Source organism: Heterodontus francisci, chromosome 43 (genome assembly GCF_036365525.1).
Source record: "Heterodontus francisci isolate sHetFra1 chromosome 43, sHetFra1.hap1, whole genome shotgun sequence".
NCBI classification, from domain to species: Eukaryota; Metazoa; Chordata; class Chondrichthyes; order Heterodontiformes; family Heterodontidae; genus Heterodontus; species Heterodontus francisci.
The window spans coordinates 28,240,300-28,266,805 of NC_090413.1; the positions used below are offsets into that span (position 1 = coordinate 28,240,300).

The following is a 26,506-nucleotide window of genomic DNA, read 5'->3' on the forward strand; positions in this document are numbered from 1 at the left end:
TAGTTCAGTTGGTAGCACTTTTGACTTTACATTTGAAAGTTTGGGATTCAAATTCCACTCTTGGGCTTGAGCATAAAAATCAATGCTGACACTTGAATACGGTACTGAGGGGGGTGGTGCTGCGCTGCCGGAGGTGCTGTTCCTCCGGTGAGACATTAAACTGAGGCCCCAAATGCTCCCACTGGCGGATGTAAAAAGATTGCTCGGCATTATTTTGAAGAACAGCAGGGGATTTCTTCCCTTATTTAATCAATCACCAAGACAAATTATCTGGTCATTATCACATTGCTGTTTGTATGATCTTGATGTGCAGAAATTTGGCTGCCTTGTTTCCGACATTACAACAGTGACTACACTTCAAAAGTACTGAATTGGGATGCCCCCTGATAGTGAAAGGCTGTATATAAATGTAAGTCTTTCTCAAGAACGTGGCCTCTCAATGACGTCATTGGCCTGTGCAGGGGCGGGGCTCCCTGTGGCGGAAGTGACGCGGAGGGGGGGGCTCCCTGTGACGGAAGTGACGCGTGGACCCCCGGCCACCCGCGGCCCAGCGACTGTTCGAGAAGCGGGAGGTGGGCGGGGACAGAGGCTTGGCCGGGAAGATGGTGGATTACAGCGTGTGGGACCACATCGAGGTGTCGGACGATGAGGATGACACTCACCCGAACATCGACACTGCCAGTCTGTTCCGCTGGAGGCACCAGGTAAAGAGCCGGGGCCCCGGGGAAGGCCCCTGGACCCCGGGCCTCACACAGGTCACTTACCCCGGGGAAGGCCCCTGGACCCCGGGCCTCACACAGGCCACTTACCCCGGGGAAGACCCCGGGCCCCTCTCAGGCCACTTACCCCGGGGAAGCCCCCTGGACCCCGGGCCTCACACAGGCCACTTACCCCGGGGAAGCCCCCTGGACCCTGGGCCTCACACAGGCCACTTACCCCGGGGAAGCCCCCTGGACCCCGGGCCTCACACAGGCCACTTACCCCGGGGAAGGCCCCTGGACCCCGGGCCTCACACAGGCCACTTACCCCGGGGAAGGCCCCTGGACCCCGGGCCTCACACAGGCCACTTACCCCGGGGAAGGCCCCTGGACCCCGGGCCTCACACAGGCCACTTACCCCGGGGAAGGCCCCTGGACCCCGGGCCTCACACAGGCCACTTACCCCGGGGAAGGCCCCTGGACCCCGGGCCTCACACAGGCCACTTACCCCGGGGAAGCCCCCTGGACCCCGGGCCTCACACAGGCCACTTACCCCGGGGAAGCCCCCTGGACCCCGGGCCCCTCTCAGGCCACTTACCCCGGGGAAGGCCCCTAGATTCCGGGGCAGACCCCGGGCCTCACACAGGCCACTTATCCCGGGGAAGACCCCGGGCCCCTCTCAGGCCACTTACCCCGGGGAAGGCCCCTAGATTCCGGGGCAGACCCCGGGCCTCACACAGGTCACTTACCCCGGGAAGCCCCCTGGACCCCGGGCCTCTCTCAGGCCACTTACCCCGGGGAAGGCCCCTAGATTCCGGGGCAGACCCCGGGCCTCACACAGGCCACTTACCCCAAGAAAGACCCAGCGTCCCTGTTTGTAAAATAAGAAAACTCCCTTCGCAATGTGTGACTAGGTTCAGTGATTGTAGGAATGTTGAGCCATCGCCTCTCTTCACCCCTCTGTTTATATTGGATGTTAAGGCCTTTCCATTTCCTTTCCTAACTTGTAAATTCTTCAGTAAGTGTTTTCAATGGCAACGTGCTATGTAAACATGTCACACTAGTTGCAGCTTCCCACCAGTGGCGATAAGATGTCAAGAGTTTGACATCTCCAGGCTCTTTTGTCTGTACTCATTACTGGGCTGTAACTTGGCTCCATACTCTGTTCCTCAGCTACTGACTCGACTCCTCCCCTTGGCAACAGTCAGAGAGATTAAGTTAGTCTGTTCATGATCTTGGTGACCCCAAGACGAGCTTCCAACCTCATAGTCATGTCATCTATGACCTCTGTTTCCACCTGTGTAACGTTGCCCGGCTTCGCCCTTGTCTCAGCTCTCTGTTGCTGAAACCCTCATTCATGCCTTCATTACCTCTAGACTTAGCTATTCCAGCGCATTCCTGGCTGATCTCCCACATTCTACTTTCTAAACTTGAAGTCATCCAAAACTCTGCTGGCTGTCTTAACTCAAACCAAGTCCGATACCCCATCACCCCTGTGCTCGCTGACTCACATTGGCTCTCAGTCGAACAATGTCTTGATACTAACATTTTCATCCTTGCTTTCAAATTCCTCCATGGCCTTGTCCCTCCCTATCTTTGTAATCTCTTCCAGTCCCACAACCCTCTGAGATCTCTGTGCTCCTCTAATCCTCTTGTGCATCCCCAGTTTTAATCCCTTCACTGTTGGTGACTGAGCCTTCAGTTGCCTTGATCCCAAGCCCTGGAATACCCTCCCAGAAGGTATTGCCGTGTCTCCGTCTTGCTTTCCTCCTTTAAGGCACTCCTTAAAAGCTATTTCTTTGGCCAAGTTTTTCCTCATCTAACCTAATATTTCCTTTTATGGCTCGGTGTCGCATTTTGTTTTGTAACACTCCTGTGAAGTGCCTTGAGGTGTTTTATTATGTTAAAGACGCTCTATCAATAAAGTTGTTGTTGCAACTTATTACCCCTTACATTATAAATCAATGAAACAGAAAGCTTATAGCGGAGAACGTAAAATAAGGACAACGTTGAATTAAAACGGAAACTGAATTATATCTGCACACTGGTCGACGTATTCCTGTCTTCAATCTATTTCACCTGATGACTGCACTTGGGCATGATGCTGTACCCAGTGCCATGAGTGATTGATTAATAATGAAATATTTTTGTGTGTGTGTGCCTGCACCCTGTCCAACTCTTAGGATTTCTAGTCATGAAATTTAACATTGGACCAGCATATGCAAACCTTCAAAATGTAATGGTATGTAAATAAGTACCTGGAGGCCCTCACTAGTAGAGTGACATTTTGAGCGCTCTTCACCTCATTCTGCCATTCTGGCCTACAAATGATTCCAGCTCCATACTTCAGAGTTCACTCAATGTCCTCTCAAGTAGCCGATCAAAAATGCAGCCCACTTTCTCAGAAAACTACGGATGGGCAATAACTGAGGACCTCGTTAGAGCCGAGAAGGCAGAGAAGATTTGCTAGAGATATGTAAAATTAACAATTTAGCTTGAGTTAATTAAGAGAAACAGTTTCCAGCAGCTGAAGGAACAACAACCAGAGGGAACAGATTTAAGGTGGGTCACAAAAGAACCAGAGGTGACGCAAGAAAAATCTTTTCTAGGCAGCGACTGGTTTAGGATTTGGAATGCACTGCCTGATAAGGTGGTGGAAACAGATTCAGTCATAACGTTCAAAAGGGAGTTGGATAAATAGTTGAAGGAGAAAAAGTTTATCGTTGGGGACTAATTTTGTTTTATTTAAATCCTGTGAGCTTTCGTGAAAGTTGGTGGAGCTAAGGCTTCAGCTAAGTCCCACATTTGCTCAGGAAGTTTAACCCACAAAAATTGTGCTGTTTCCTATGATGGGGCACCAGTGATTTTCCTACTGTCTTCAACCTGAATAATAATTAGTCATGTGCAATGTTACTTCTCAACGTGCTCAAAAGATTGTTCTCATCAATAGAGTGGGTAGAATCACAAGCCCAAGATAAAAGCCTGTCCTTCCTCATCCCACTAATGAGCCAGGCTGCTTCCTTAACTATCAGAAGTGCCATGAAATATTGAAGACTCAGGTTTTATCCTGGTTTCTATTTGCTGAACAGACGACAGGTAAGAGCATATGGTGTAGGGGGTAACTTATTAGCATGGCGAAAGGACTGGTTTGCTAACAGAAAGCAGAGTCGGGATAAATGGATCTTTTTCAGGTTGGCAAGCTGTTACTCGTGGAGTGCCACAGAGATCAGTGCTGGGGCCTCAGGTGTTTACAATCTATATCAATGACTTGGATGAAGGGACTGAATGTATGGTGGCTAAATCTGCCGATGACACCAAGATAAGAAGGAAAGTAAGTTGTCAAGATGCAAAAGAGTCGACAACTGGATATAGTTAGGTTCAGTGAGTGGGCAAAAATTTGGCAGATCGAGTATATGGTGGGAAAATGTGAACTTGTTTACTTTGGCAGGAAGATTAGAAAAGCTGTATACGATTTAAATGGAGGGAGATTGCAGAACTCTATGGTAGAGAGGGATGTGGGTGTCCTGGTACGTGAATCTCGAAAGCTTCATATGCAGGTACAGCAAGTGATCAGGAAGGCAGATGGAGCATTGGTGTTTATTGCAAGGGAAATGGAGTATAAAAGGCAAGTTTTACTGCAGCTGTACAGGACCTTGGTGAGACCACATCTGGAGTACTGTGTGTAGTTTTTGTCTCCTTATTTGAAAAAAGGATATATTGTGTTAGAAGCAGTTTTGAGAAGGTTCACTCAACTAATTCTGTGGATGAAGGCCTTATCTTCTGAAGAAAGATTGAACAAGTTGGGTCTGTACCCATTTGAGTTTCGAAGAATGTGAGGTGATCTTATTGAAACATAAGATCCTGAGGGGACATGATAGAGTGGATGTTTCCTCTTTCGATGGAAATGAGAACTAGGGGACACAGTTGAAGAATAAGATGTCTCCCCTTTAAGACAGAGATGAGAATTTTTTTTTCTCAGTGTTGTTGGTCTGTGGAATTCTCTTGCCCAGAAAGCAGTGGAGGCTCGATCATTGAATTTATTCAAGGCTGAGTTAGATAGAATTTTGATAGATAAGGGAGTCAAGTGTTATGGGGCGGACAGGAAAGTGGAGTTGAGGCCGCAATCGGATCAGATCAGCCATGATATTGAATGGCAGAGCAGGCTTGAAGGGCCGAATGGCCCACTCCTACTCCTAAGTCCTATTTTCCTATTTGTCTCAACCCTGTGTAGGGGGTGTTGGCGAGTAGGAAATCTCGCATATCACTGTATAGCATACTTGCTGTATGGAGTTACTGTTGATCTTGGTTCAAAACCACATTTTTGTAAGATGGTGATCCTCCCCTTACCTCCGTAGCCTGCTGAAGTTCACTGTTAATCATAGGGCGGTGCAGTGGTCAGCACTGCAGCCTCACAGCTCCAGCGACCCGGGCTCAGTTCTGGGTACTGCCTGTGCGAAGTTTCCAAGTTCTCCCTGTGTCTGCGTGGGTTTCTGCCGGGTGCTCCGGTTTCCTCCCACAGCCAAAGACTTGCAGGTTGATAAGTAAATTGGCCGTTATAAATTGCCCCTAGTGTAGGTTGGTGGTAGGAGAATGGTGGGGATGTGGTAGGGAATATGGGGTTGATGTAGGATTAGTATAAATGGGTGGTTGTTGGTCGGCACAGACTCGGTGGGCCGAAGGGCCTGTTTCAGTGCTGTACCTCTAAATAAATAAATAAATAAATAAAATAATAAATATCTGACCATATGCAATGACTTTGGAGGACTGGTTCTCATGGAATTATATCGTGTCAACATCTTTGGCAGGGCAAGGGAGTAGATTATTGCCAAAAAAGGATGTAAGGAAAAGAAAAACAAGTTTAAGTTGCAGCGATGTCCAGCTGTGTGACTCAGCCTGCAGTAATGCAGTCTCTTGCTGGCTTTGTCGTGGCGAACATCACAAGTGTTGCTACTGCATAGTAGCAGCATGAAACAGCTAGCTTCACCTGTTGCTCAAATTTTTGTGATCCATTACCCTTCCAGGGTATTTAGAGGAAGACTGAGCACTTTTCAGGGCCAAAAATGATGACCTTAGGCCTATTCATAAGTTTGCGCAATATACAGCGAGAAATTATCTGATCAGGGTAGCCATTGTCACGCATGATGTCTTTGATTCGCCCTATTTCAGCATCAAACTTGCATGGTGAGCAAGTGGCTCGGGCCCTTTTACAAGGTTGCCTATAGGCCAGTCTTATAGCACGTGGGACTGTAAGAATCCCGACGTGTGTATTGACCAGTGAAGGTAGGTTTGCGGTAGGCCGTGGTAGAGAAGGCCTCAGCAGATTTCTCAACTGGTATGTCAAGGAAAGGGAGCTCATTTGACTGCTCCATTTCAAAGGTGAATTTGAATGCAGGATGGAGCCAGTTAAGACTTGTCAGGAAATTATGGCATGCAGCTGCGGATTCAAATATATCATATATCAGATCTACATATCAGAAATATTCAAGAGTTAGGAGGTTAGGTGTCATTCTCGCAAAGACACATTTCTCATGGAATCCAACAAAGATGTTTGTGAGAGCTGGGCCTAGAGGGGATCCCATGGTAAGGTACAGGCCGTACCCAACCAGTCCGTGCTTGCAAAACTCAACGCAGTGTCCAACATTAGATGTGATTCCATGATTGGACAACATTTGCTGAATAATCCTCAGTGTGCTAAGAATTACGCTGACAACCAATTTAAGTGGAGTAGGGCTCGCAGTGTGGCGCTTTTGTGCATACTGGAAGCTACATGTATTAATACACCGGGCCCTGTTCTTTGTGACAGAAAGAACATATACATACGTTGCGCCTGTTCCAGTCAGTCACTGTTAACTGGTGCATTCTCCATGGCAATTACTCCACCACTCAGAGTTCACTTGCCAACCAATCTTCTCAGTATAAAGTTGTTGTTTTCCCGTACATTGGAATTCTTGCGGATTGTCCTGATGAGTGCAAGATGAAAAGCTTTGACGTAATGTCCTTATTTTCAGCAGTACTCAAGTTCTGTTCTACCAAGTGACTATTTATCAGAATTCGTACACACTTCTCTGCAAATTGTCAATTCTTCTGTTGCCATATTTTATCCTTTTTTTTTCAGGATGCTCAAGAAAGAGCATATTTCCTGGTAGACTTCCCTCTTTAGGAACTGGGTGTGCAAGCCACTCGCAGTAACTATTCACACTTGCATACTAGCTGTTCTGGAATACATGCTTATCTCAGTTACCATATTGTGTTAATAAGAGCAAGGAAACCTCTTGTTGATTACCTCCCGCACCCCCATAACTGACTAATCAGCACTCCTCAATGTTGAATATCATTTGTCAAAGTTCCGTGGAAAGCAGGGGCACAGAATGGTCTCCGGGTGGCGATTTCAGTATCTCAGTAGTGTCAAGTGGGAGCCCAACTAGGGGAGCATAAGTGAATTAGAACCTTGAGGCAGCAGTGCTGACTTAGGATGGTTGCAGAAACACCATTCTAATTGAGATCTGTTTATTATGTAATTATTCTTTTTCGTGATTTTGTGATAGAATAACAAATTCTAATCATCAATGCAGATAAACTGAAGATGGCACTTGGATTTTTATGAAGTGCATCTTGAGGCATGAATTTTTCGTACTGTACGTCCAACCTGTGGAAAATATTTTGTGCATTTTTCCCTTCCAAACACGGATTGTGTATGGCAAACATATTGAGCTTCATGAAAATTGTCTAAGAAGCATGGTTGCTTGTGTGATTTATTCATATCGTATTTTGGCAGAAATGTAAAAGTGTCATTGTGTAGGGAAGCATGGCAGCCAGTTTGCACAGAGCAGGCTCCCAAACAAGAAGTGAGTGAACAAGTGTTAGTCTCTTTTGGTGATGTTGGTTGAATGATCATTGCTTGCCAGGATTTCAGGACACATCCTTCTCCTCTTCCAACACTGCTGTGGGAGCTTTGATATCCACCTGAACAGGACGATGGAGTCAGGCTTTCCTAACTGATCTGATAAACAATATCTCGGGCAATGCGTCATTTCCTCAGTCCCACGCTGGAATGAGATTGGACTATTTGCATGTTCTGCAGTTGAGGTTGAGCCCATAACCTTCTGATTTCAGGTGTAAGTATTGTATCTCTAGTTCCTGACATGTCAGTTATGTTTATTCAAAAATCAGCCATTCCTGGTCGTTTATCTTGACCTTGGGGAGCTGCTGAAGATTTGCAGATAGGACATCAAAAGGGAACAATCCTCTTCAACTCCAGAAAATACCGAAGTGCAGTTAGCCTGTAATTGACCTCAGGATATGTCTGTATAGCAATCATACCACGTGACCTTAGAGACTTAGCACTACACATAGCTGCACCTCGAATCAGAGGAATACATAGGGTGCATCACATGGTATGGTACTGTTACCCTTATAAGACATCCTCTGACATTGCGGCAAAACTGCTTAATCCCCTTTGCACATAAAGTGCTATGGGTTTCTAATATTGAATCCAGAAATGGCTTAAAGAATAGCGCTTGTTCTGTGTTCCAGGCTCGTGTCGAGCGGATGGAAGAGGCACAGAAAGAACGAGAAGAGTATGAGAAGGCGTGTGGGGATTATAAGCGTAAAGTCAATGAGTGCCAAAAGAAGCTGAAGGATTTGCTGCTGCAGGAAACGGATGATGCAAAGAAAGAGATTGAGAAGTTACAAGCTGAGCTCAAACAATTGAAAAAGGAAGAAAAAGAATGGGATAAGAAAGGGGCATCGCTGAAGAAGAAGGAAAAGGCAATGCCTTGGAATGTGGATACACTGAGTAAAGAGGGATTCAGTAAGGTTAGTCGTATGTTGAACCATGTTCTATGTTTGCTCATGGACTGTTAAAGCAAGGGCGAATTCCCAATCTGTGACAGTGCTCATCTTGAATTGGTCACTGGAAAAAGAATGACTTGCATTTATTTACCACCTTTCATGACTTCAGGACGTCCTGAAGCGCTTTACAGTCCATTAAGTACTTTTGAAGAGCAATACTATTCTAATGCAGGAAACACGGCAGCTAATTTGCACATGGCAAGATTCCACAAATAGCAATGCGATAATGACCAGATAATATGTTTGTGATGTTGATTGACAGATAAATATTGGCCAGGGCTCTGGGGGTAATTCCCCTGCTCTTGTTTGAAATCATGCCGTGGGCTCTTTGACATTCACCTGAGGGGCTAGACTGGGGCTTCCTGATGCTGTCTGCTCTCATTCACCTATCACCTCTTTGCTTGATCACCTACGTTGTCACCTGGTCCAGCAGTCACTACATTTTAAAATGTTTAAATCCTTCCATGGCTTTGCCCTCACTATCTCTGATATTCTCCAGCCCTGCGACTCATTGAGATCTCTGCGTTCCTTCAACTTGATCCTCTTCAACATTTCTCTCTTCATTCACCTTAGCATTGGCGGCCATGCCTTCAGGTGTCTGGACTCCATGCTCCGGAATTTCCTCCTCAAACTGCTGCACTTCACCACTTGCTCCTCCTTTTAAGAGACTCCTTAGAATCTGTTTCTTTGACCAAGCATTTGATCAGCTGTCCTAATGTCTCCTTTGACGAAGTGTCTCTCCATGTTCCTGTGAAATACCTTTGGACATTTTACTCTGTTAAAGGCGCTATATAAATGCGAGTTGTGTATTTGTACCCCAGTTGAGTGCTGCTTAGTAATCATCCATCTGTCATCCATTTTCTCATTTGTACATTATTTACATGTAATGATATTGAAGCATGTCTATTGTAGCTCCTTGTGTAGCTTAATATTGGAATTCTTAGTAACGCCCTGACTTAATTATTCCACTAACTAGCTATTGGTGATAAAAGGGAGTTAGTGTTAGAACAATTAAATAGATTGTTCAAAAGTCAGACAGTTGTTTTTCTGAGTATATTGAAATATTATAAGGCAAGTCTTCTGATGTTGATTTTGTTAACTGAAATCCACAGACGCAGATTGCACATAGTGTAAGCACTGATAGTTTCTGCTTCTGTTCTTCAGAGTGTTATTAACATAACCCCAGAATCAAGCAAGATTGAAACAGAGGAAGACAAAGAAAAGAAACACAAGACCTTTGTAGAAAAATATGAGAAACAGATCAAGCACTTCGGTAAGTGGAAGTGATTTAATAGCTGGTCGCAATGACTGATTTCCTGTCTGGTATACAGTGTGAAATCAGGTACTGCATGTGATAGGTGTGTTATAACAGACACTGCTCATACCAGACAGGAATTGTGTTTGTGTTTCTGAGATTCCATGTAAATCGATTGCAGCTTGGCCAACTGTTAGACATCTGTTCTCTCATGGAGACTTAGTTTGCAGCACACGGTGTGCATGAATTGTTATTGAGCCTGTATGAGCAAGACAGACCCAGCTATTAGTGGATTATTCATTCTATTCTGATTGCGTTACTTGTCCCTTGTGCTTCCCATTTAGTTTCTCACTTCCTCATTTTGTTTTAAATCTCATCTGTTTTTGTGCTACAGTGTTGTGTTGTATTTGACTTAGGACTTGGCGCCAGTTACTGAATTCAGTGCAGTCAGCTAAACTTCACCTTGCTGTTCATGATCAAATTGACCACTATACTGCGCTTGTGATGAAAGTCAGCTGATGCTTTTTCTTCTCCCTTTTTATTTATCACTGATTATTTGTGCTGTAGAGTCCAAATCCATCCTCTAGTCTTCGCAATATATGTTCAGGAGCCACATGTACTTTGCAGGTCAGTTTCTGCATGGACACAGTCAATTACCTAACAAGAGCATCAAGTCTTGACTGTGATACTGAATCATGATTCTGTCTTGGGTCTTCTCCCCGACATGTTTATGGATGTTTAGATGAAGACAGGGTCAGGCTTGACAGCGATGCCTTTCACAGCAAATAGTGCACACAACTCACTGTATAAAATGCTAGTTAGGCCACAGCTGGAGTACTGTGTACAGTTCTGGGTACCACACTATAGGAAGGATGTGATTGCACTGGAGAGGGTGCAGAGGAGATTCACCAGGATGTTGCCTGTGCTGGAGCGTTTCAGCTATTAAGTGGGACTGAAAAGGCTAGGGGTGTTTTCCTTGGAGCAGAGAAGGCTGAGGGGGGACATGATTGAGGTGTACAAAATTATGATGGGCATTGATAGATTAGATAGGAAGAAACTTTTTCCCTTAGCGGAGGGGTCAATAACCAGGGTGAGGTTTAGAGGGGATTTGAGGAAAATCAATTTTCACCCAGTGGATGGTTGGAATCTGGAGCTCACCTTTTGAAGAGGTGGTAGAGGCAGGAACCCTCACAACATTTCTTTGAGCACTTGAAATGCCATAGCATACAAGGCTACAGGCCGAGTGCTGGAAAATGGGATTAGAACAGGTAGGTGCTTGACGGCCGGCACAGATGCGATGGGCAGAAGGGCCTGTTGCTGTGCTGTATGACTTGCAGACTCTTGAGTGAATAGTGGCAAATTGGCCATGATACCGCAGGGGCATGTAGAACTGCAGGTTGGTCAGAGGAGGGAGAATGAAAATTAACTTCTTTGCATATCTGCTCACAGGCATGTTAAGCCGCTGGGATGACAGCCAGAAGTACCTGTCTGATAATCCTCACCTTGTGTGTGAGGAGACGGCGAACTACCTGGTCATCTGGTGCATTGATTTAGAAGTTGAAGAGGTACAATGCTTCACTTGGTTGTTTTTACTTTATGCATTTGCCAAATGATCAATACTATGAGAGTACAAGTCTCACCTCTTTACTGGGAACAGTAGCACAGTGGTTATGTTACTGGACTAGTCATCCAGAGGCCTTGACTAATCCAGAGACATGAGTTCAAATCCCACCATGGCAGCTGGGGAATTTAAATTCAATAAATCTGCAATAAAAAGCTGGTCTCAGTAATGGTGACCCTGAAACCACCAGATTATCGTAAAACCATGTCTGGTCCACGAACACCCTTTAGAGAAGGAAATCTCTCGTCTTTACTCAGGCTGGCTTATATGTGGCTCCAGGCCGACAGCAATGTGGTCTCTTAACTGTCCTCTGAAATGGCCAAACAAGCCTGTCGTCAAGAAGGTGTCTCACCAGCACCACCTCAGGTGATATGGGGTGGACAGTAAATGCTGGCCTTGTTAGCAATTCCCACATCCTGTGAATGAATCATGAAGGCCCCAGGTTTGCATTGCCCAGGAAGGTTAAGTGTTTGAGCTTCAGAGAACTGAACCGATCAAGAAAACTCAGATTGCAGATCAACCAGACTCCAGTGGGAACCTCCTATTGAAGTTCAAAATGTAGAATCATTAGTAGTCACAGAATGGTTACAGCACAGAAAAAGGGCATTTGGCCCATCAAGTCCATGCTGACTCTTTAAGAGCTACCCCATTAGTTCCACCCCCACTGCCTTTTCTCCCTATCTACACTGTCCAGACCCCTCATGATTTTGATCATCTCTATCAAATTTCCTCTCAACCTTCACATCTCTAAAGAGAACAGCCACTGCTTTGTCAATCTATCCACATAACTGAAGTCTCTCACCTAGAATCATTTTCGTAGATCTTTTCTGCACTCTCTTCAATACCTTCACACACTTCCTAAAGTGTGAATTGGATACAGTACTCTAGTTGAGGTCGAACCAGTGTTCCATAAAGGTTCACCATAACATCCTCGCTTTTGTACTCTGTGCCTCTATTTGCAAAGCCCGGGATCCTGTATGCCTTATTAACTGCTTTCTCAACCTGCCCTGCCGCGTTAAACAATTTGTGCACATAAACCCTTTACCCTTCTGCTCCTGCACCCCTTTCAGAATAGTAGCCTTTATTTTATATTGCTTTTCCTTGTTCTTCCTACCAAAATTTATCACTTCACACTTCTCTGCATTAAATTTCATCTGCCATGTTTCCACCCATTCCACCAGCCTGTCGGTTCTCTTGAAGACTTCTTCAAATGACATCTTCAAATTTTGATTTTGTGCCCTGCACACCCAAATCTAGTTCATTTATATTGATCAAGGGAAGCAGTGTTCTTTATACCGACCCCAGGGGAACCCAACCGTATACCTTCCTCCAGTTTGAAAAACAGCTTTTCACCACGACTCTATTTCATGTCACTCAGCCAATTTTGTATCCCCGCTGCTACCTTTTATTCCATGGGCTCGAACCTTGCTGACAAGCTTGTTATGTGGCACTTCATCAAACACCTTTTGGAAGTCCATGTACACCACATCAACCACATGACCCTCATCAACCTTCTGTGTTACCTCATCAAAAAACTCAATCAGATTTGTTAAACATGATTTACTCTGAACAAATCTGTGCTGGCTTTCCTTAATTCATCCATATTTGTCCAAGTGACTGTTGATTTTTGTTCCGGGTGATTGTTTCTAAAAGCTTTCCCACCACCAAGGTTAAACTGACAGGCCCATAGTTGCTGGGTTTTTCCTGCACCCTATTTTCAACAAGGGTGTAACATTTGCAATCCTCCAGTCCTCTGACGCCACTTCCTGTATATAAGGAAGATCGGACGATTATGGTCAGTGCCTCCGCAATTTCCACCCTTACTTTCCTCAGTATCCTCGGATGCATCTGATCCCGTCCTGGTGACTTAAACTTCAAGTACATCTAGCCTTTCTAATACCTCCTGTATCAAATTTTAGCCCATCCAGTGTCACAACTACCTCCTTTGACTATGACTTTGGCAGTACCTTCTTCCTTGGAAAAGGCAGGTGTAAAGTCTCCATGTGTAAATCCTATTTTTGGTCCTTAATCAGCCCTACTGCGATGTGTGGAACATACTTGTGTTTATTAGAAAGGAAGTTCAGTCAATTTTGATAGATGATCGAATTTATCAAATGTATTCTTGTACAATAGGGAAGCATTGCACTGTTAATATGTGCTACAGAAGCACTCTCAGTTTTGCTGGTGATGCTTATCCCTCGATACTCATAGTTTACAGTTGTACAGCTGTGAAACAACCACTTATGATGGGTTATCCACTGTATAATATATAATACTCCTTTTTTAACCAGTGTGTATGTGAATTTCATGTGTTTCAGCATCTGGCAGTGTTATTCCACACTGCACATGGAGTACATCTTGTATAGTGGGAAGTCTGTTCCCTTTCAAATATTTTGTCACTGCAAACAACTGGTGAAGACCTGAAAGAGGTTCGGGTGATATTCAAGGCATGGTTACTATTTTAGACTGTATAGAATGAAATGGGATTCCAACACAGGGAGAAACAGACACTTGGGGGTGGGGGTTTACTGCATCACAGACAATAGGGATACAGTTAAACAGCCTTTAGCAAGAGTGTTTCTGGTTGCTTTTAATTTGCGTTATTTTAAATTATATTTATGGGTTCCATTTGCAGAAACATGCGCTGATGCAGCAGGTAGCCCACCAGACAATAGTGATGCAGTTTATCTTGGAACTTGCGAAAAGCCTTAAGGTGGATCCCAGAGCTTGTTTCCGACAGTTCTTCACTAAAATCAAGGTACGGAAATGGCTGCCAGTCTGCTTAATTTCAAGCATTGGGAGTCTCTTTCACTTGTTTTATTTTAAGGTGGCTCTTGTGACGTATGGATTCCTATTTGCTCTTGTGATCTAGCGCAATATTAACTGTGTAATGTTTATCATAACTGTGAAAAATTTGTACACTGTAGTTTAACCCAAATGGTTTATGAATCTCAACAAAGCTGGGGTTGGATAACTGACTTAACCAGAAGGTTTTTTGTCTCCTTCATGGCTTATCAGTTTATTTCTTGTGTTGGCCGTGAATTTAAACCAGTGAACTCCTTGTAGTTTAATTTCCTTTATTTTTAACACAATGGGTTTGTGTTACATTTCTGCCTGTGCTCGTCTATCACACTCAGTAGCTTCTTTGAAAGTGTCAGAAACTGTCTTTTAATGGAGTACACAATGCAAACTCTTGAAGCATGAGGTGAAAATAGAGGACACACAAATCTACAGGGCTGGAGTGGGGGAAAGGAACTGATTGGATTGCTCTACAGAGAGCCGGCATTGACTCTATGGGCTGAATGGCCTCCTTCTGTGCCACAATGACTCTCTGACTCTGAGCAAGTTTAAATTCTGTTCACATTGGTGGCCAAAGAAATTATCGCTCCCAAGGTGACTTGGTCTCGAGATCTCTACTGTGGAACTGGACTTATAGAACAGGAAGGGTCTTGTAACCTGCACCAAGTCAATGGATTTCATGAGCAGCAACATTGGGATGCTGTAATTGTGCTCAGTCCCCCAGATGCAGTGAGGCGAAAAGTCGTCAATAATCCTGCTTCTAATTAATAGTGGAACAGGAGGAGGCTATTCAGCCCCTCAAACCTGTTCTGCCTATTAAATCAGATCATGGTTGATGTGTGCCAACTGCAGTTACCTGTTAATCCATATTCCATAATAACATTAACCAACAAAAATTCATTGAACTCAGTTTTAAAAATTTCAACTGATCCGATAACGATCTTTTTAGGGAGAGCATTCAGCTTTCATTATCTCTGAAGTGAAGAAGTGATTCTCAATTCACTGGCTTTGCTCTAATTTTATGTTTGTACCCACTTATTCTGCATTCCCTCACCTAGAGGGAGTAGTACCTTACCGAAGAGCTCAATTAGATCACCTTTCAAAGATCGAAATGCAAGGAAATGTAAGGAAAATGTATGCAACCTACCCACTCCAAAGCCAGTATATTCTTCATGAGGAATGGTGCCCACAGCTCAATACACTACTGCAGATGAGGTCTGACCAACTGTACAACTGAAGCATCACTTCCTCCCTATGTATTCCAATCCCCATTGAGAATTAAGGTCAACATTCCCTTCGCCTTTTTGATTCCTTTTTGTACCTGTGCATTTGCTTTTAGTGATTGGCATATGTTGTGATGCCCCTTCTCTGCCCAGCTCAGAGATGGAGAATGGCTGCTTTGGTGAGAACCTGTGGCGCCTGACCCAGCATGAGTTAGTGCATTGAGTTGCTGGGTGGGTTGGAGGGGAGAGGGGACAGTGAGCTCGATTCTAAAAGCACAGTATTGAGCTTGTGATGTCGACTTCTTATTTTTAAACTCCCTTTTTACAGACGGCAGACAAACAATACATTGATGCGTTTAATGATGAACTTGAAGCATTTAAGGAGAGGGTCAAAGGTCGTGCTCAGGCGAGGATAGAAAAGGCAATGAAGGAATATGAAGAGGAGGAACGTCAGAAGCGGATGGGGCCTGGTGGGCTAGATCCTGTGGAGGTGTACGAAAGCCTACCCAACGTGAGTAAATTATTTTGTAATGATACCTCAGCTCTCCGTAGGATTAACTGAGGAGTTACATCAAAGACCCATTAGAAATAATATTTTGTTCCCGTTTCCTTCCTTTCTGCACCCCTGGCTGTAGTTGGCTAACTTGCCACAGACTGGAAATTGTGCCTAAAGGTTCTTTATCTGGGCAGCTTACTCACCAGTTGAAGCAGTTTCCTGACTTTCAACTTTTTCTTGAACATTTTTTGTTTCACGAAGTAAAACTACTGGTGTGAAAGTATTGCAGAATATTGGGCAGTGTTCCAAAAGCCAAGTGTGGAGGCAGGTTCAGTGAGTGTTCAGGATCTGGAATGGAACAAATGTTCTGGAATTTTGGAAATCCCTCCATTTTCCTGTAAAAAAAAAAAACAATAATCAGTGGCCTTGCTCATGACTTGCTTGGGAGTAAATGAAATTACATAATACCAGTTTCTGTCACCTGAGGTTCTATGACGGGAGAAACTTTGGACAGCATGGGGCAGGTTATCACTCATACTGAATAAAAGTGTGGAGAGAACCTGCCAAACTTGAGAACATAAAAAGCCTAAAAAAAAAATTAAGCCAGACACAGTTTGTGCTAAATTTTTATCCTGACCTGGAGATTTACAAAGCACCTTCTTACCCAACACCAATTAAATGGTGATCGATCTCTGACTGTTCACTTGTGGCAATTCAATATGATAGACTTTGGAGAGGCAGATGCACAAAACAACAGATTAATTCAATAAAAGCATAATACTGCAGATGCTGGAAATCTGAAATGAAAAAAAAAATGCTGGAAATACTCCGGTCTGGCAGCATCTGTAGAGAGAGAAACAGAGTTAATGTTTCAGGTCTGTCACCTATCATCAGAACTGGCAAAAGTTCGAAATCTAATAGGTTTTGAGCAAGTAAGGTGGGGGGGAGGGGGGGGAGAAGAGAACAAAAGGGACAGTGTGTGATAGGGCAGAAGGCAGGATAACAAAGATGTCATGGTACAAAGGCGAAGGGAGTGTTAAGGGTGTGATGAAAGACAAAAGCATTAGTCCAGAGAGAGTGTTAATGACAGAATAATGAACAGCTCTGTCCAAAAGAACAAACATGAAAAACCAAGTTTAAGGCAGACACATGGTTAAAAAATAAAATAAAAATGGCCAGTTATGTTCTGAAATTATTGAACTCAATTTTGAGTCCAGAAGGCTGTTGAGTGCCTATATAGGAAAGTGAGGTGCTGTTCCTCGAGCTCGCGTTCATGTTCACTGGAACACTGCAGCAGACCAAGCAAAGAGATGTGAGTGTGAGAGCAAGGTGCTGAATTAAAATGGCAAACAACCAGAAGCTCGGGGTCATGCTTTCGGACTGAGCGAATGTGTTCTGCAAAGTGGTCACCTAATCTGCGTTTGGTCTCCCCAGTGCAGAGGAGACCACATTGTGAGCAGCGAATACAGTATACTGAAGTGAAAGAAGAACAAGTAAATTGCTACATTAACCTGAAAGGAGTGTTTGGGCACTTGGATGGTGAGGAGAGTGGAGGTAAAAAGACAGGTATTACACCTCCTGCGATTGCATGGAAATGTGCCGTGGGAAGGGGATGAGGTGTCGGGGGTGGTGAAGGAGTGGACCAGGGTGTTACGCTGCAGGTGGCGGAAATGGCAAAGGATGATGCTTGGGATGTGTAGGCTGGTGGGGTGGAAAGTGATGACAAGGGGAACACTGTCACAGTTCTAGGAGAGAGGGCAGAAGTGCAGGAAATGGGTTGATCATGGTCGAGGGCCCTGTCAATCACAGTGGAGGAGGAATCCTCAGTTAAGGTAAAAGGAAGACATATCAGAAACGCTGTTGTGGAAGGTTGCATCAGAACAGATGGAGCAATAGAAAACGGAATGGAGCCTTACAGGAAGCAGGGTGTGAGCAAGTGTAGTCAAGGTAGCCCTGGGAGTCGATGGGCTTATGATGAATATTAGTAGACAGCCTATCGCCAGAGATGGAGACAGAAGTCGGGGAAGGGAAGTGTTGGAGATGGACCAGGTGAAGGTGAGATAAGAGTGGAAATTGGAAACAAAGTGGAAGACGTTTTCCGATTCGGGGCGTGTGCAGAAAATGGCACTGATACAGTCATCAATGTACCGGAAAAAGTGTTAAGGGAGGGGGCCTGAATAGGACCGGAACAAGGAATGTTCAACATACACTCAGTTTCTCCGTCTCCGATGCATCTTGATGATGCAACCTTCCACAACAGCGCTTCTGATATGTCTTCCTTTATCTTCAAGCGAGGATTTCAGCCCCCCCACCCCCACTGTGTTTGACAGGGCCCTCAACTGTGTCCGACCCATTTCCCACACCTCTGCCCTCACCCCTTTTCCCCCCCCTCCCAGAACTGCGACAGGGTTCCTGTCACTTTCCACCCCACCAGCCTACACAGCCAAAGGATCATCCTCTGCCTTCTCCAGCATGATGCCGCCACCACCAAACACATCTTCCCCTCCCCATATCTATCAGCATTCCGAATGGATCGTTCCCTCCGCGACATCCTGGTCTACTACATCATTAACTCCGACACTTCGTCTCCTTCCCCTGCAAGCGCAGGAGGTGGAATAACAGTCCTTTTACCTCCACTCTCCTCACTATCCAAGGCTCCAAACACTCCTTTTCGGTGAAGCAGCGATTTACTTGTACTTCTTTCAATTTAGTATACTGTATTCTCTGCTCACAATGTGGTCTCTTCTACACTGAGGAAACCAAACGCAGATTAGGTGACCGCTTTGCGTAACACCTCCTCTCAGTCTGAAAGCATGACCCCGCGCTTCTGGTTGTTTGCCATTTTAATTCAGCACCCTGCTCTCACACCCACATCTCTTTGCTTGGTCTGCTGCAGTGTTCCAGTGAAAATCAACAGAAGCTCGAGGAACAGCACCTCACTTTCCAATTAGGCACTCTACAGCCTTCTAGACTCAACGCTGAGTTCAATAATTTCAGAGCATGACTGGCCTTTTTTATTTTATTTTTTAACCATGTGCCTGCCTTCAACTTGGTTTTTCATGTTTGTGCTTTACGGCAGAGCTGTTCATTATTCTGTCATCAACACTCTCTCTGGACTAATGCTTTGTCTTTAACCACATCATTAACATGCTCTTAGCCTTTGCCCCAGGACATCTTTGTTATTTAATCTCTCCTCTTGCTTAACACCTAATTCTTTTCTAACCTTTGCCATTTCTGATAGGTGACAGACCCGAAACATTAACTCTGCTCCTCTCTTCACAGATGCTGCCAGACCTGCTGAGTATTTCTGTATTCTGTACAAGAAATTAATTGATTCTTTGGACACAGAGCAATGCCATGCGAGATCAGCAAATTATAAAAAGACTTTAAATATGTTGCAGGTCCTGCCACAGTGCTGTCTGCAAAGTATTAAGAGCTACAAAAGGCAGGATACTGCAAATGCTGGAAATACTCAGTAGGTCAGGCAGCACCTATGGAGAGAAGTGTTTCAGTTCAATGACCTTTTATCACAAGTGTCGCAGGCCTGCAACATTAACTCTTTGTCTAGATTTTCTGTATTTTATGTTTATATTTTTATAAGCTGCACTTGTTTCATTCAGGTACCCTCAATCAGTGATGCAGATCATAAGCCTCAAAATTCATAATGATTGCTCGACCAAGTTACTCCACACCCAATAAATAATTACAGTTTGCAGGAGAGTTGGCTCTTCTGTTCCACTTCTAAAACTTCAGGAAGATGCTTGTAATTTTCCTATATCCTGTCTTTTCAGGAGATGAAGAATTGCTTTGATTCAAAAGATATTCAGATGTTGCAAGATGTTATCAGCAAAATTGACCCAACAGTAAGTATTTCTTGCCACACATGCAATAGTTCACACTTCTGGGTTAACCTGGAATCGTTCATTCAGTGCTTGTGATTTTTGTTTTCGTTTGGGTGCTGCTTCACTGCCATTTTCCACACCACCTAATGTTGATTGTTGGTATAATTTTGGCACATGTTTTCAAACCTCCCAGAGGTTGGTAGAATATCAGAACAGATTGCAGTGGCTGGGAAAATGTGCCTGTGTAGGTGTGATATGGAGGAGAGAAACGGTTTGAGGTGGCACAGTGCTTTGTGGAAATCGGGTCACAGTGCAAATCCTTGCCCTTTGCGTTTGAATTCCTGATCTCAGCCTGGTGGTGTTGATGGCTGTTTCAGAGCAGCACTCAGACCTAGGAACAGGTTTAAATGGGGTAGTGTCTGGGAAGGCTCCAGAAATAGAAGATACCTTTGTGATTGGAGAATTGGAGGTAAAAGGGGAGAGTTAAATGACGCAGTAGAGCAATTGAAAGATGTGGAATTTTAATTTTGGATTCATTAGGATTCTGAATTGGGACACGAAGTTTGTAAGGATGACAACCCCTCACTCCTCAACCAAGCTTTAGTCCCGATTCTGTGCTCAAGTCCTGGAGTTGGGTTTGGACCCACAATCTTCTGATGCAAGGGGAGAGTGCCACCAACTAAATTAAGTGGTAATTTAAGTTTAGATGCTGCAGTTGATCTGTTTGCTTGACTTGCTGCCAATTGACCCCAGCTGGAAGCTGGACATGTTGGATATTGGATGAAGATCAGGTTTGCTTGATGGCCATCTCGCCCATAATGCAGACACACTACTGTTATTAAAAAAAAAGGCCATCGGCAGGAGACACTGGAGGGTTTCCTGAACATCTGGTCCTGTTTGTCATTGCCTTCATTGGAAGGGAAAGTTTAACTACTATTAAAAGCTGAATCTACTCTGCTGTTTCCAGGAAGCCAAATACCATATGCAGCGCTGCATTGACTCTGGACTCTGGATTCCTAATGCAAAGGCTGCCGAGGAGGAAGGAGAGAAGAGTACAGAGGATGAGGAACCTTTCTATGAAGAAGTTAAAAAGGAAAGCGGTGAAGAAAAATAAACCTTGTTTTTGTTTCTGTATCTGCTAGTTTTAATTGCTGTGTTGAGTTAAGGACTGCATCCTGTTCACTGACCCATAGGCGTTCATATAAGTTCAATTTGTCAATCTATTGAATGAAAGGTAAAAGTCCTATACAAATCAACTACTTTTTGTATAAAAAATACACCAGTTTTCAGAGCATGCAGGCTGCTTTACTCCTATGCAGTAACTCTGGGTCAGCTGGCATCTGTGCAAGTGAAACCTTCTTAATTGTCAGGGTGAGTGACTGCTTCCCCATTGCTTCCTGGAGTTCAGGCACACCACTCCATGTGGTGCTGAGCCGTACAGACTGGAAAGGTGCCAGGTTCAGCTCCTGATCTGTGCCGAGTTACCTGATTGAAACTCTGCCGTGATGCCCTCCTGAGCAGCCTCAAGATGTTTACTGAGGCCTGCGCAGGGCGATTGCTTGGGAGAGGTACTGGAGAGAAAGAGCTACCCATTGTCCATGGAAGCAGACCCTATATAAATTACTGCCTTAGGGATTGGTGGGGAAGAGATAATTTTGGAAAGAATACGTGGCTTGTTGAAAATCCTGCAAGGAAACAAGGTGGGGATGCCTGCAGATCTCTCAATTCAAATCACAATATTTGAGGAGAAATCGGGAAAACGTCTGAAGCATATTTCAACTGAAGATTGGACCAGGAATACAATGAAAGCCTACTGTCTATTTGGAAAATATAAAGTAGAATCCCAGACCTAAATTATTGCTGACACTTAAAATGCTAAAGAAAATCTGACTGGCAATGACTTCATAATTGTGTGTTCTTGCTGTATGACTCCAGCCAAATGTTTTACTCCCTCAATCTGAACACTTTTCTCTGAGGTGATGTGGGGGAGTGGGGGTGGGGGATGCGTGGGAAAGCAGAACAACTAGTAAGATTTATGTAAGTTTTAGGATTTTGAGTGCTCAGTTTTTATTACACCTTATTTTGTCAGTTTTAAGTTTGAGGTTTGGTAAGGGATTTACAGCAAACAGTTTCGATGAGTGCTTTTATTTTCAATTCTTTTGAACTCCGTAGAAACCACAATCGTATTTTCTACCCTAGGTTTAACTTCTAACATTCTGTTCATATATTTTAATGAATCCTGTATGTTGCACAGATTATGGCTCAGAAAAACTGTTCTGCTGGGGCCAATGTTGCTGATGATGCTGCCTGTTAGTATGACCGGTTTGATCTGGGGTGGTTGCTGCTTATGAGCGAGGTAGTTATTGTAACTTTTTGTTTCTTCTTACTGGCCTCCATGTACGCAAATAAAGATGTGATGCAGTAAATTGCTGTCCTGTTGTGTGGAGATTTCTGTGTGCACATTTAAACTCTATAAAGTTGGAGTAGTTTCTGCCCTGGATGTCATTCTACTGCAGTGTCAATGAGGCTGCAACATCGGAAAAGTTAATATGGATGAAGGATCTCATTTATTGAAAGTAAGTGTTACTGGTTTACCTGTAAAAACATGACACTTCTAAGTGTGTTCTTGTCCTGTCTCTACCCCTGTTATCAACGCAGATTTGCCACAATGGTGGCTTCTCACTGACTCCCATGTTGGCCTCCCCTCTCTTTTTCTCTAGCGACTTCCCTTCTGAACATCGTGTTTTCCACCACTCTTTTTAAATTCCTCTTTGTGTAACACCCTCCCAAATCTCATGTTGATCTCACCGTGATCTCCTCCCGTGCCTTCTGCACTGAATGATTGATTCTTGTAATTTCAAGTTGCACCTCAACTCCTCTAAACTTCCTGTTCTCACTCAATTTCATTTTCACAATCTTTTGCACCCACCCCATCTATAATGGGCTCTTCATTTCATCCTCAGGAGTATCTGACCATTTCTTTGTTTCCTTTAATACCCACATTATCTTACTTACCCCCAAACTCAACCTTCACCATCCATCCCTAGTTGAAAAGAAAAACCCTGCTGCTCTCTCCTTTACTAACTCCAAGCTGTCTCTATGCCTTGTTGCCCAACTGTCGCAACACCTCTGCTGCTGTTAACCTGCTCAAATGTTCCCTTATTCCCAACAAATATTGTCATCTCTCACCCTTGCTGTTTCTCCTGGTACAATTCCCATCTTCTTCCTTTTAACTTGGAATGATGCAAGTTTGAGCGCACCTGGTGAATGACTGATCTTGTCATTTGCTGCTAGGTCAGGCATGATCATGTTGAACAGATGGTAACTCGTTGTCTTCAGCCAAATCCGCTTGCAGGATGCTCCTCCGGCTGCTTTTCTCAAAGATCATTCACTTCCTGAAGCCCCTTTCTCTCTATCAGATCTTAAGAATTAATGGATTTCATTTGTAAGATCTTTGGTGCAGCTGCCTCTGCTCCTTCCTCCAACCCTATACCTACCACTTCTCTCCCCTAACATACCTCTAAATCTTCACACTTTCTTTACCACCTTTCACCTGCCATCTCCAAGCTCAACTAACTATTCCACAATGCCCACTGCCCCTTTTTAACTCCTATGCTTGTTGACTGTTAATGATTCCTTCGCTACAAAGCTGCTATCATCATCCTACCCTTCAGCCATTCTACCTTCAGCTACAGGGGCATTTCTAACCTCCCTTTTCTCTAAGTCCTCAAATGTCTCATCTTGTTCTGTGCCTTCTCTCTCAAAACCCCCTTTCTGAATCCATTCAGTCAGTTTGTGTCTCAGCGCTGGGACCACTTAATTCAAAGTTGTAAATGACATCTTGCGGCAGTGATTTTGCTGCCTTTTCCCTCCACCTCATGTTCTTGGTCAAGCACCCCTATTTCATGTGTTTATATATTCATTTCATGCGATGTGAGTGTTGCTGGCAAGACCAGCATTTGTTGCCCATTCCTAATTTGTCCTTGAGAAGGTGGTGGTGAGCTGCCTTCTTGAACTGCGGCAGTCCATCTGGTGTCAGGTAGGGAGTTCCAGGATTTTTACCCAGAGACAGTGAAGGAATGGCAATATAGTTCCCAGTCAGGGTGGTGTGTGGCTTGGAGGGGAACTTGCAGGTAGTGGTGTTTCCACGTGTCTGCTGCCCATGTCGTAGGTGGTATAGGTTGCAGGTTTGAAAGGTGATTTTGAAAGAGGCATAGTGAGTTGCTGCAGTGCGTCTTGTAGAGGGTACACATTGCTGCCACTGTGCCAGTGGTGGAGGGAGTGTATGTTTAAGGTGGTGGATGGGGTGCCGATCAAGCAGGCTGCTTTGTTCTGAGTGATGTTGAGCTTACTGAGTGTTGGAGCTGCACCCATCCAGGCAAGTGCAGAGTCTTCCATCGCACTCCTGACTTGTACTTTGCAGTTGGTGGATAGGCACTGGGGCCTTGAGAGGTGGGTTACTCGCCGCAGAATTCCCAGCTTCTTGTAGCCACTATAGTTATGTGATTGGTCCAGTTCAGTTTTTTACTCGTTCATGAGATATGGCCATCACTGGCTAGGCCAGCACTTATTGCCCTCGAGACCTTTCTGGTCAAGGGTAATCCCCAGGATGTTTGTAGTGGGGGATTCAGTGATGGTAATGCTATTGAATGTCGAGGGGAGATGGTTAGATTCTCTCGTTGGAGCTCATCATGCCTGGCACTTATGTGGTACGAATGTTACTTGCGACTTATAAGCCCAAGCCTGAATGTTGTCCAGTTCTTGTTGCATGTGGACACGGACTGCTTCTGTGCCTGAGGGCTTGCGAATGGTACTGGATACTGTGCAATCTTTAGCAAGCATTCCCACTTCTGACCTTATGATGGAGGGACGGTCATTGATGAAGCACCTGAAGAGGGTTGGACCGAGAACACTACCCTGAGGAACTCTTTCAGTGAAATCCTGGGGCTGAGACGATTGGCATCCAACAACCACAACCATCGTCCTCTGTGCTAGGTATGACTCCAACCAGTGAAGAGTTTTCCCCCTGATTCCTATTGACTTCAATTTTGCTGGGGCTCCTTGATACCATGTGGTCAAATGCTGCCTTGATGTCAAAGGCAGTTACTCTCACCTCACCTCTTGAGTTCATCTCTTTTGTCCATGTTTGAACCAAGTCTGTAATGAAGCCCTGGCTGAATCCAAACTTCGAATCAGTGAGCAGGTTGTTGCTGTTGAAGTGGCGTTTCGTAGCACTGTTGACGACACCTTCAATCACTTTGCTAATGATCTCGAGTAGACTAATGGGATGGGAATTGTCTGGATTGGATTTGGCCTACTTTTGTGGACAGAACAATTTCCAGTTCAATAATTTCAGAGCATGACGGCCCCCCCCCCCCCCCCCCCCCCGCCTCCCTTTTTATATTTAGTTACTTTTCCTTTTTTCGCCTTTGTTCCATGACCACCTGGTCATTTGTTCGCTGTGACCTTGTCCTATTAACGCCTCTTTTGTTATTTCTTGCCCTGCCCACCGCTTTACTTAAATTCTTTTACATTTCTAATACCTGCCAGTTCTGCTGAAGGGTTTCTGACCTGAAACGTTAACTCTGCTTCTCTCTCCACAGATGCTGCCAGACCTGCTGAGTATTTCCAGCGTTATTTGTTTTTATTGCAATTTCCACATTGTTGGGTTGATGCCAGTGTTGTAGCTGTACTGGAACAGCTTGGCTAGGGGCGCGGCTAGTTCTGCAGCCAGGATGTTGTTAGGGCCCCTAGCCTTTGCAGTATCCAGTGCCTTCAGCTATTTCTTGATATCATGTGGAATGAATTGAATTGGCTGAAGACTGGCATCTGTGATGCTGGAGACCTCAGGAGGAGGCCGAGATGGATCATCCATGGGCACTTCTGACTGAAGATGGCTGCAAATGCTTCAGCCTTTTCTTTTGCATTGATCTGCTGGGCTGCTCCATCATTGAGGATGTGGATATTTGTGGAGCCTCCTCCCCTGGTTAGTTGTTTAATTGCTCCCCCACCTTTCACGACTGGATGTGGCTGAAGCTTTGATCTGATCCGCTTAGCTCTGTCTAGAGTATCATACTTCTGTTTGGCATGCAAGTAGTCCTGTGTTGTAGCTTCACCAGACTGACACCTCATTTTTAGGTATGCCTTGTGTTGCTCCTGGCTTGCTCTCCTGCACTCTTCATTGAACCAGGGTTGATCCCTTGACTTGATGGTGATGGTAGAGTGAGGGGTATGCCAGGTCATGAGGTTACAGATTGTGGTTGAAAACAATTCTGCTGCTGATGGTCCATAGCATCTGATGGATGCCCAGTTTTGAGCTGTCCAATCTGTTCTGAATCTATCCCATTTAGTGGTAGTGCCACACAACACGACAGAGGGTATTCTCAGTGTGAAGACAGGACTTTGTTTTCTCAATGAGTATGCGGTGGTCACTCCTACCAATGCTATCATGAATAGATACATCTGCAACAGGTAGATTGGTGAGTACGAGGTCGAATAGGTTTTTCCTTAAGGACTCGGCCAGCTGGGTCAGTAGTGATGCTACCGAGTACCGAGCCACTCTTGGTGATGGATGTTGAAGTCCGCCACCACCCCCCCCCCACTCCCCGAGTGTATTCTGCTTCTTTACCACCCTTCGTGCTTCTTCCAAGTGGTGTTCAACCTGGAAGAGTGCTGATTGATCAGCTGAGGGAGATAGGTAGTAATCAGCAGGAGATTTTGT

At 44.7% G+C, this 26,506-nt stretch overlaps 1 protein-coding gene across 1 annotated transcript; it reads left to right on the plus strand.

Moving 5' to 3' along the window:
* Positions 1 to 524: 524 nt before the first annotated feature.
* cdc37 (cell division cycle 37 homolog (S. cerevisiae)) lies at positions 525 to 22,211 on the plus strand. Its single transcript, XM_068021278.1, has 8 exons — positions 525 to 704; positions 8,232 to 8,513; positions 9,714 to 9,822; positions 11,254 to 11,369; positions 14,061 to 14,183; positions 15,776 to 15,958; positions 19,735 to 19,806; positions 20,753 to 22,211. Exons 1-8 carry the CDS (start codon positions 603 to 605, stop codon positions 20,897 to 20,899), a joined length of 1,134 nt encoding a protein of 377 aa, XP_067877379.1. The 5' UTR covers positions 525 to 602; the 3' UTR covers positions 20,900 to 22,211.
* The last annotated feature ends 4,295 nt before the right edge of the window (positions 22,212 to 26,506 follow it).